This window comes from Dermacentor albipictus, chromosome 2 (assembly GCF_038994185.2).
Source record: "Dermacentor albipictus isolate Rhodes 1998 colony chromosome 2, USDA_Dalb.pri_finalv2, whole genome shotgun sequence".
Classification (NCBI taxonomy): Eukaryota; Metazoa; Arthropoda; class Arachnida; order Ixodida; family Ixodidae; genus Dermacentor; species Dermacentor albipictus.
Window position 1 is genome coordinate 43,186,082 of NC_091822.1, and position 12,153 is coordinate 43,198,234.

General features: G+C 42.8%; 1 protein-coding gene across 2 annotated transcripts in view; it reads right to left on the reverse strand.

Moving 5' to 3' along the window:
• Positions 1-8,364: 8,364 nt before the first annotated feature.
• Positions 8,365-12,153, reverse strand: part of LOC139055926 (uncharacterized) — a 66,730-nt gene continuing 62,941 nt past the window's right edge. For both annotated transcript variants that reach the window (XR_011512006.1, XM_070533579.1), the window contains one exon: positions 8,365-9,393. Coding sequence is in view for 1 of the 2 variants with exons in the window: in XM_070533579.1 (XP_070389680.1) it covers positions 9,248-9,393 (146 nt within the window). In the remaining variant the exon portion in view is untranslated. The remainder of the gene's footprint in view (positions 9,394-12,153) is intronic.

A 12,153-nucleotide genomic window follows, 5' to 3' on the forward strand; every position in this document is an offset into this window, starting at 1 on the left:
TATAGTATTTTATGTGGACAAGCATAGATGAGTTCCCTGTACCCATTTTATATTTATGTACATATTCTGGTAGTTAAAGTTTTGCATTGGTTTTATTGTAAGGTTACTGTTCCCTACATGTCGGAGCAAACAGATTGGAACTCTCCAATGGCACGAAAATTCATGCAAAGTTATAAAATTACAAACCAATCAGCCTTCATAGAATACTTCAGCATAACACTTGTAGTACCATTGTGCGTTCCTAACTGCAGTGCTGCTGCTGATGTAGTTATGTTTTTCTCACAAATATAAAATGTAAAATTTGGATGGAAAGATGTGAGGTTAGATTAGGACATGCACTTCTGAAATAATGTTTCGAATATACTTTGCAAAGGTTTCTCTGAAACTACGAGTAGGTTATTGAACTATTTGCATGTTATTCCAGTTTGCCACGTCTTCTCACATCAGATCTCTGGAATGTGGTGCTTTGATGAGAGCTCACAGAGCAACCGAAAAATAAAACAAAAGCCAGTCTTTCTACCTTATTCAAAAATTTCATACAAGCAAGAACAGCTTCTCCTCTATGCACATAGCTAAGAAACTTGCACCAATCAAAAATAGTTCCTAATAGACATCAGGGCAGCACAGAAGCCTTTAACTATTTGTTGTTTGAAACAGAGTGCATTGTTATTTGCCAGTTCAGTCAGGTATGAAACTGCTCACAAATAATGTTAAGCATTATTGCAGCAGCTGCTTAGTAGTACCTGAAGTTTAAGAGCAGGCAACTGGCCAACAAACATTTGTGCGCTACCTCAAGCATCAAAGTTCCCAAAGTTGATTCCCTCGCTATGCCATGAACAAGAACTTGTATTTACGAGAACAGCTCGCTTATATTGCAGGCCTGCCATCACACAGCACAGCTGTCTATGCCATAAGGGGCTGTGGTTAAACGTTAGTCGTGCACACATTGTAATACAAAATCTAAAGGCGTTATAATATTTTGTGTATTTTTCACAATTCCTCAAAATTTTTTTAGTTCTTACATATCTTTATTGTCAGGCTACAGGTGTTCATTCTACTGAACCTTTAGCACAACACTTTACTACCATTAGCATGCCACAGAAGGGGACAGGCGAACATGCTGTGTATGTGTGCATACAGCAAGCTGAGCGGTAGCATCATCTGCTTCACAAGCATGAAAAGCTGTTATTTGTTTGGCGATTTATTTAGGCTTTATAAATATTGGACACACCATCAATGAACTTTGCATAAATACATTATTGCAATCTTATGCTTTCTAAACAAAAAATGACGATTTAACTGATGTTTAAGCTAAGACGAACTGCATTATACTTCATCACGTGCTCCTCATAGAGTAAAACTATGGAAACCATCTTCGTTTGTAATGAGCAATCACCTTCCATCACTGCTGCATCCTTTACTAGTTTTCAGTTGCCTAGATATCCTGCAACCACATGCTGCTGTTATATTCAGCAGTGGTGTGTAACAGGCGGGCGTGACGCTAGCACATAAGGGAGGCGGACGGGCTTAATATGTAATCAATGCTTTAGAAACTTCCACTGCCAGCGATTGGCATACTCTAGTATCTGCATTGCAACTACAGGTGCTAGAAGCTTACATGTCATTGTTTCTACGTCGTCTAATAAAACCGCAGCGGTGCAAGTGATACCATTGCATACTATCATTGGTGTGCTTTCGCTAGTGTGCTACACAGCGCCAGCCCACATGCCGTAGCATGCCTGACAATATTATTGTGCTTATTTTTGTGTTGCTAATAAGCGCAATGGCATGATTGCCTAGCCCAGTAAGCAGCTGTGTATTCATAAGAATCTGGAAGAAAGATCAACAAATGAGACAGCAGACCCAGAGAAACTATTGTACAGGATGCCAGACAAAGGATCTCATTGTGCAGTGCAGAATATTCCGTGAGCTCTCATTTGATCTTTAACCTACCACAGTCAAAACGAGCAGAAGTTTAAACCCAAATTGCCATGTCACACGCGCAACCATTATCGAAAGAAACAACCACTGTGTCAACGCGTTCAGCTGAGTCTAGAATATGTTGTTGGCCTTGAAGCTTCCGCCATTCCAACAACAGTCAAGAATGCGTTCGAATTAACCAGACATAGTAAGATCGACTGTAGCGCTTACTTTAAAAAGCCAGAAGTCTGTCACCACAGGAATAGGGCTTAAAAAGCAATATGTTGCACACAAAATTGTGTTGAAAAAAACTAGCGCTTGAAGGCCAAAAATTTAGTTATGCCTGGACCTTGAGACATAGCACAATGTGATAGAAATTTTGCGTGACAGCATTACTTAGGGCACTTTCTGTCTAAACCATGTCATTAGGTGGTCGAAAATCTTTTCCTATGACCACCGGGAGCGTATATTCACAGTAGACCACCTCAATTCAGTGAGAGTGCAACAAATAATTACACTATATTAAAAAGTGACTGTTTCAAAATTGCACCAAGTGCTGTGTGGGTCAAGCTTGAAGCAAGCTTCCTTGTAGCATATCGAAAACCTAAGGTTACGAGCGCATGGTACAACACACCACAGATGCATGCATCAGTTCCAGGCAGTACTCCGCATTGTTGGCATGTCACAGGAAGCTCGTGTAATAGGCACTCGTTAAGTAATGAGAATGAGGAGGTAAAATTAATTCTTCACATTTGAGATAAGTAACGGTACAGGACTAGTTTTCTCTTATAAACTAAACAAGTGCAGCGAAACGAAGAAAAGAATGCAATGTTACAGAGAATGCTCTGCTTTCAGCTGTGCTGCCATGGTAGTGTCGCAACTGCTCTAGTTGGCTCACTTTTATATGGCTCAGCAGTATCCTTTACCACATTATCACCAACTCAAATTTCTGTGACATATAAAGGAGGCCTGCTTCCAGCCTGGAGCCCACCAGCTCTTGAGAGACATGTTCAACTTGTCACATTAAAAGGTTGTGGCTTGTTGTTTGCTTGATAAACTGAGCACTCATACTGTGGCTAGAAATTCGGCAGCTACCTAATAAAGCTACACATTTTATTGTCTTCAGGCTGTTATTTTTAGGGCGTGAAGTATGGTATGCAATACATAATTGTGACTGATTAAAGGGAAGAATGTAGGTGTGCAGGTATTGGTGTGGGAAGTGAACTCCACAAGGCTTCATAATAATTCAGGTAACCAAATCCTTTTGCTTCTTTCAGGTGGCTCATAAAAAAAGACACTCATACTCCTCAATGATGTTTTAAAAGAAGCAATCTGGCTAGAATATTATACTGTCTGTATTGGGTATGTACTGCATAGTTACTCCAGGCCCGTTTATATTTATCTCAGAAGAAGCTAATTTTTTTTCATTGCTTGGACTGAGGGCTCCCAAGATAAATAAATGATACTGTGCATGTGATTTACTACTAGAAATCCTGCAAATCGCACACACAGTGTATAGATTGCATATTGCGCAAGCATATCTTGCAACTCACAGTGAAGCAACAGTTTTGTATGAACCTTGTAAGAGCATGCAGGTCAAGTGCATCGTTGTGTGACCCAGTGTGTAGCAGTGCAGCAGGTTCTTACAAGATGTAATATTGACGGCAGAATCCACATAACCTTCAACACTAAGAAAGGTTTAATTTATTGCGATGTGAAGTTACACAGTGTGATCTACAGTATCATGTGGAACTGAAACAGAGCTTTACACATCAATCTGCGTCTGTTTGTACAGTTGTATCGCACTTATATCTCAAGTTGTTACACTTTTTTATTGTAAAAGTCAGGCTGGAATAAAACCCGCAGCAAGCATCAGACTACTTGGAAAATGATCACCAAAACCTAAATATGCAGTAAATAAAAAGGACAAGCCATTATGAACGCTCTAAACTTAGCTCATGATTTTGTTGCGATGCCCTTTCCTATGCTACTCCTTTTTCTCAGTTGTCTGACTGGCATTCCTCCATCGCTATTAACGAGAACAACCAGCCATGAGCGGCGGCTTATAATAGTAGCAAACATTGAGCGGAAAGCATCGCAACAAAATCGCAGCCCTTATTATATAACACAGTGCTACAACCCACTCTCTTTAACAAGAATCGCAGCACCTGACATCGTGTTCATCAGATGAAAATATTAATGAAAACGTGCACCTGATTGATATATGCCTTGATTAAAGAGAAATGTCGCCGTGGAAATGTCGGCATATATTTGCCGTGCAATATAGAAGACAAATACGCGAGCCCATCGAAGAGCACAAACAATGTAGAAGGGTTCTCGCGAAGCGGGGCTTCATACTGAACTGTATCATTAAAATAATCTTCCCACAAGCTGATATCAGCGCAAGTGTCAAACACCGCAGACGTATGCCAACTCATCTACATACATTACACATGTAAATTGCAGAAATGCATATCTACTGAAGAATTTCTTGCTGGGAAACTACCGAAGAAACAGTAACTGTCAGCGTTTATATGAATGTTTGCCCATATAGTCACAACAATCAGGGGTGGTAGCACATCGATGCAGAAAGCAAGTAGGAGGTAAGAAATAATACATTTCACGGAAACTCTCATCGTGAAACGGGCACAGCAACATGGACAAATGCGCTCTGAAAGTGCTCTGTTGTTGCACATAGGTTACTACATGAACCATAAGCTCCAAGGATGCGCGCAGGCGCCAGACCTGCTTACCTTCAAGATGTGGTGAGTAAACGCTTCTTCGTCTCACAGGCAACGCGCAACGACGCCCTTTATGGCGCGAACACTGCCGAATCGGCAATGAACACCAGCACACGAAAATCAACTTTCAACAAATCCTTCCACATAGCGTAATTCGAAGCCACAATACCAGCTAATTCACGAGCGAACGCGGACAGGTGAGAACAAGGGCAGCTCGGATGGGCGCTGTAGCACACGTAAGACACCGACCTATCACATGAAACATAAAGCGAACTAATAGCTTTACACGAGTGCAGAGGTTTCTTGATATTTAATGCACACAATACGGATCACATTTTGTTTAGGCACTTTCAAAAGATGATTCAATGGACGGTTTGCAAAAAGTGAGCGCCATCTGGCCCACAAAGTACGTTTTAGCTTGCATGTTCGTTAGTACACGTCATGTTTTCTTGTGCGCCCGTGCCTGATTCTCCTTATAGTTTTGTTGCACTTGTCAACGCGGTCTTTCTGTGCGCACATTTTACCCCGAGTTTCGCCGCGCAGATGAGGATCCTGGCCGTGGATCTTATGCGAGCGGAGTCTAAGCATGACTCGTTCGTCTGGCTGACGACACTGCTGTGCCGGCGGTTCCAAGTGGGGCGAATCACGAATACCGGGAAATGCTTCCTGGGTGAGACAAACCATTTTTGTCGCTGTCACTCTTCAGACAGGAATAGAACGGCAATCATTTAATCAAATTACAAGTACATGAGTAAGTGCCTGCCAGGAGCAGAAGAAATGAAACCAATTAGTGCTACCACTGACAATGTTCAAAGTGTTAAATAACTTACAAGCATGCTACCAAATACCTACCATGAGCAGAATAAAGGAACACCTATTAATGCTACCATTCTCACGCTACCCAGTGTGTGCCGGAAGCAAAAATTAACACATATTAGAGCCCAACGTGACCTTATGCTTTTAGTTGGGACTCATGGCGGCAATATCTGTGGTCTTCACCCTCTGAAATGTAACTTTGTTGGATGAAGCTGTACTATTCTGCAGTTTTCAAATGGTATGTCGGCTGAGAAGTAGTGAGTGCACTATTTCCATTTTCATGCAATTGACAAGCGCTACTCGTTGGAGCCATGGCTCCTGACTTCGGTTGTCGGCCATCCTCCAATGCAAACAGCCAAGGAAAAATACAACACAGCTCCTAGCGCCATGCGTTCTGTGTTGGAGAGGTGCATTTGTCTCTTAAGAGCCGTTTCCGTTGTTTACAGTGGTACCGCACCTTCCTCTACGAGCCGGAACGTGCGGCCAACATTGTTGCGGCCTGTGCTGTGTCACACAATCTTCGTGTTTCTGAGGGTGACATAGGATGTGATGATTATAGTGATGACGGCAGCAACAGTAGCAATTGTAACGAACACAACAATAACGACGACGCCATTCTACACAGTTTGCCCCAAAATAGGGGCTCTCATACGAATTATTTCAGAGGGCGGGCTGTCCGAAACAATGTTATTGGCATGTTCGACACAACCCTTACACAGCACATGCATTAGCTATGGAGTGTGCGGCGGCAGTTGCGATGTCAACAACAGCTTGAGCATCGCTAGATGCATAGAAGATGTTGTAGTATCATCAATATGTGGTTATCTAACGAATACCAAAAATTGTATTGTACATTTCGTGCTGTGAAGTAACCAAGAAACTATATTCAGACTCATTTGTAGATGATATCTACGAAGTGCAAAGCATTCATGATTTGTCGAGAAATGTAACATTTGTGCATTGGAGGGTTAACTAGAGCTTATATGCTGTAGTGTTTATATTTAAAATAAGTAAAGCAGAATATTTAAACATAAGATAAGAGTTTGAAAGCACACTAAAACAGTGGCTTTTAAAAGAACTTTCCCATGATTTGCTTGCTTCTACAGCCATCGTCACCTAGATGTCCTGTGTGCCATGGATCCTGGTGTTAAGAGCGCAAAACGTAGACCGGACACGAGACGGGAAGACGACACCGTCTTCTCGTCTCGTGTTCCGTCTACTTTTTGCGCTTTTAACACCAGGATAGAAAGCCAACAAGCACAAGGTGCTATTCTAGTGTCATAGATGTAGCCTGCAGTTTTGTTTTGTAGCCTTTTTTTTCTTGCTGGTATCGCTTACAGCTGTACGCTCCCCTGATGCAGTGAAGAACATTACCGTTCTCCTCCTCGCTTTCTACTCAGGCTGAGAAGCTCACAAGAGCCAAAATTCACAGTACCGTCACACCTTCCACTCCATCGAACGGGATGTTACAGACACACACTTTAGATCCTCCTACCATTTTGTCTCAGAATAACCGCAGCGTTGTTTCAGAGTGAAGAAAACACCATAGAACTGGTTATCCAACATGTTGATAGATTTCAACAAAGGCTCTCAGTTGTAAATTGTAGAGCTCAGTAACTGGATTGTCACAAAGTTGTTTTTATACTGCAAGCCAGCACTGTATAGCCAGCATGTATAAATAATAGCATTAAACAAAACTGCAACATTCCTTGCTATGTCAACCTTCAACGTGCTGTCCTTTTTTAATGTACAACGTGCACGCGTACACATCACGTGCAACAGTCCCTACATTAAAGAAGTGCGACAACCGCAAATGTTCCAGCAGTAGACATATGCAACATATCACTGAGACATGTCACAATAAATATCACATCACCTTATACTTGCCTCTAAAAAATACGAGATAAATGCGTCATAGGACATCACATATAAAGGCATTCGCTGTTTAAAAATAGTATTGTGTACTCCACGGTAACATAGAAATAACATCCGGCTTAACCTATACTATAAAAAAACTGTAGAAGCACATTAGCCATAGTGCAACAAAACAACAATATTTATCACAGCCAAATATATAGATATGTCACTACATGTGATAGCAACATGATGTCGCGGAGTTACACACACACAGTAAAAAGAAATCATGAGCCATTCCACTCTGTGAAGGTGGATAACCAGCGAACCTGTTAACGCACGACACAGACGTGACACGGATTTTAGAACAAAGGTATTTACATACTTATTGCCCTGATATGTCGCCATCGAGACGATATGGTACGCACACATATTCGCGTACTACCTCTATTATTAAATGTCTCTTTCACGTGAAAGAAGCAATGGCTCATGCCCCCGTAAACATGGCAAAATTACTACAACAGAAGGGAAGTGTGTGTGTGAGAGAGAGAGAGAGATATCTTAAAAAATAGAAGGCAGAGAGGTCGGCCTTAGCTAAGGCGCTCTAGCCTACTACTATCCACAGGGGAGCGGGAACGGGGACATAAAAGTGTGATGAGGGACGATGAAGACATGGCAAGAAGGATACGCAAAGGTGAAGGCAAGTTCAACACTCTGATGATAAACACTCACAAATGTCATCCATGAAGCAACTATCAGGTTTCGTATCAAGTCTGTAGTCATCAATTCAAGTGAACTTAAAAATAAAGGCGCTAGGACGAAGCTGGTGTGTGGGCCTCCCCTGCGTGAACAGCACAAGCGCCAAAGAATCTATGTTGGAATGATGAGCGGCAGAGCGGAGCCAGCTGTGGAAGAAGAATATTTTATTTATTTAGTTATTTATTTAGAAGAATACCGCCAGCCTGAGTGCCAGGCTTTAGGCGGACGTAGGAGTACAAAGCAAACGTGTCATTACGGCATTTCATACATGGAATCGTAACAAACATATCCCTGTAATCAAATCGCCATGAGGATAAACCAGCACATACCACCAAGTGTTGTAAAAGAAAAAGATTAAATAAAAAAGGAAAAACCAATCTTACAAGAGAAGTAAATAAAGACAATGCAACTTGATGCCATGGTCTAAACTCCACTAAAAAAGCGAGTAACAATACGGAGAGAAATTTCATGACAGTGCGCGAGAGAACAACGAAAGATTTGTGCACTGTATGGTATCAGTAGATAAGGCATTCCACTGCCGAGCTGTTCTTGAGAAGAACGACTGTTTAAAAGTGTTAGTCTCTATAAAACAGTGCTCTATAAGGCAGAGTGACGTGGCAAATTAATCAATATGACGTGGCAAACTGGACGGTTGTCCGTACGTCGTTGGGTACGTTGACCATTTGTCCTTTGGCTGCAGAGTCTGAGCCGCCGTGTAAACATGAACGGAAGGCGCAGCGCGACTAGCTTCTCCTCCACGGCATTCAACCTTGACAAATGTGGAGGCACGTGGATAGGGGGGGAGTACACGTGCTCGTTTGTTGTTTTGAACCGAGGGAACGTTACCCTTGATCAGCGACTCCGCACACGTGCTGCAGACTCGAAACTTCCCAACGTTCTCGCCAGGAAACCACCGCGTCAGCACATTTACTGCATTTTGCCGTCGCTATTCCGACCGCACGCTGTTGATTTCCGAGAGGCCATTATCAAACCATTGGCGATCACATACTCGGCAGCTTGATCGGAAGTTGCGATCGAGAAAGTCACTTTGGAACATTGCGTAAACGCCGTGGATTTCCGGCACAGTGCGCGCGTGGCGTCGACGTCTATATGTGGCATATCCCGGGGTCACGATATGCGTCGTCGGCTCTTGCTCGTCACTTACGCAGCCAATCAGGGGCACGCTCTTCTTCTGGGGCCGCCGGGTTGACACGACAGCGACGGTCTCTCTGCCACCGCTGCTGTCGCTGTCGCTCCTCGTAGGTACGCTGCTGTTCAGGCGTACGGATTCCGCGTGGCCTTCCTATGGCAGAGGTAAAGCGAAATGGTACTGAAAATTCCCCGTGGTCACCTTATTAGGCGCACACTACGCCTCGCACTACGTCATGAATTCACAGAGACACAGCTGCGACAGAGCGCCGTTTTGGACACAGGTGGCTGTTAAACCGCATTGCGACGCGAGCGGCGATATGAGTTTGTTTTGTTGTTGGCTCTTTCACTATCACTTTTGAGGGGAGAGTATATCCGCACGAACGCCATAATATCCCGGGTCCCAGTCATATACAGCTTCAATGTAAAAGCATAATATCATACTTTCATGTTTACAAAGCGATACTGCTGCATATATAATACACACAAACTTCACGCATCACAACCTGCATTCGCACAACACTGAATAAAAGCAAAAAAATATGTTTAATATATACATATATATATATATATATATATATATACATATATATATATATATATATATATATATATATATATATATATATATATATATATATATATATATATATATATATATATATATATATATATATATATATACATGAGTTGCACAAGAAAAGCATATAAACTTGAAAATTCATTTATGTCCTCATACAAAATTTAAGAAACACAAAATGCAAACAAAAACAAAAATACACAATATAAATGAAATGAAGGAGCGTAGGCAAGAAATTTTCATCAATTTTTGGTGTCTGTTTATACATGGCTTCCTACGTTGTGCGAAGCTCCGAATTCCCCAGCGCCTCAGCAGTTGATTGTCACCATTTGATGAGGCAGGATGAAAGTTCAGAACAATTGCAGTGTGGTTTCGTGCTTGAATTGGCATGAGAAGAATCAGGTGCCTGGAAATTTCAGCGCTAGTGAGAATGCCCGCACCACCAGGCCTACTGGCACTTTTGCATATGAGCCTAATGGTGTGGGCCTTCCTGTTCGATCATTCCAGCGACTGTAGGCAGCGCAACGGTAGGTCAAAATGGCTGCCGAGATGGTGATTAGGCGATCTCGCAAGCGTGTGCGTCTCGAGGAGCGGAGCACGTCAGGCGTTCTACGCTGGTACACCCTTTGGGTCGTATCTGCCACATAACGATAATCATCAGAATTTTCTGTCCTTGCTTGCGTTTACTTTCTTGAAAACGCTGCGCTAACTACTTTCCTGTCGAGAATGCTCTGTCGTGCTGATAATGTGTATGCCGTTCTTCACTTGGAAGTACTGGACTCAGAGCCTTAAAGAAAGGAAATGCGGACAAGACAGAGGACGATTATGGTTGTGCCGCCAAATACGAACCCAAGAACGTAATTTCGCTTAAGAGCGCAGTTTCGCTGCAGACCATACTTTTGCTCCCTAAAGAGACGTAAAGGTATGTAAATTATAGCGAAGCTACGTTCAACGCCGGTCAAGTCATATGCTGCGGCACCAAGTCTATTACAGGCACCGAGGTAAGCGTCGAATCACTATGCCTACAGACGAGTGCAATAAAGGGCCCGCCGCAATGTGTGAACGTCGCAGTACGTCAAGGTACACGCTTTGTAAAGGTCAGTATGTCGCTACTAGCCTTGAAAATGCTCACGGGCGCGAAGCCATACATTTGCGTTTTCGCAAGCAGTTAGTAAACACAGACGCATACCAGTAACATATATTAATTGTTTTTTTAAGCGCTCCTGTTTTCAAGAAATAAATGATGTGCAATAACAAACAAACTTTACTGCGTTTCGAAATGTAAACATAATACGAAACGGCTGCAAAATACAGCAATTTACGAAACTCGTAGCGTACAGGCGTGATCACGCTCGTCTATAGCCTCGAGCAGCGTACGGCGGAACAAACTTAAATTTAGCGTAGCTGTCTGACTAGCGGCATGGTTTGAGCACCGCGGCACGTCGCACATGCGATTAGCCTTTGCTTTCTTTTTCTTCTCCACGTTCATGACAACCGCGAGGCCGAACCGCCGAACTGCGTCGCAGATTTCTGCCTTTCTATCACCGGGTGACCGCTTCGGAAGAGGGCCGTGTGGCGCCGCCTGCTTCGCTGGAATGGCTGAATTGCAGCATTATCACTTCAAGCACAGTCCTACTGCGTCAGCTATTCTATTTATGGTCGCATTAAAGGGTGACATACGCAATTATTTTAGTAAGTCAGCAATAGTCGTGCTTCAAACCATCATTACTGAATCAGCAAATTTCTTGAAGCAAAGAAAAAAATATCTCGTGAAGTTCGTTGCTTGTGCTTCTTTACTTCTCATGAGGGGGTTAGGCTGGAACTCTAAGCCCGTACGGCCAGCAGCCACGCAAGCTGTCGTTGGGTGGTCTAGTGCGACCGTCGCTTCAAAGACGCTGCTGCTGCGCTTCCCGCAAACCCCGCACTTTTGGTACCCGCTGCTCTCTTAGTTGCCGCTGGTTCTCCATGTGCGCCTGATTGTGCTGTTTGCTAAAAGATGTAAAATTAATTTACTTACAGACGCTAAGAACATTAGCGTGGTATGCTATTGCATCCATCCGCATTTTCAGGCATTGGAGTTCCTGCAATACTGTTGTTGTCACTCTCTATTGAGACACCTAAAAATATATTTCTGGCCCATCAAAATTGTGTCGTCCTTTTTTAATAAAATATCTCACGTGGCTATATCTGGAACATTAAATTTGACGCGGCTTGTTCCCTTTAGCATCACAAGTGCCTAGGTATTGCCAGTTATTGTCACGTAGTCGTAACGGGGAAAAACACAGCAGCAAAACCATGAATAACCCAACTGTTTTATTGGGTGACGCTTTGCAC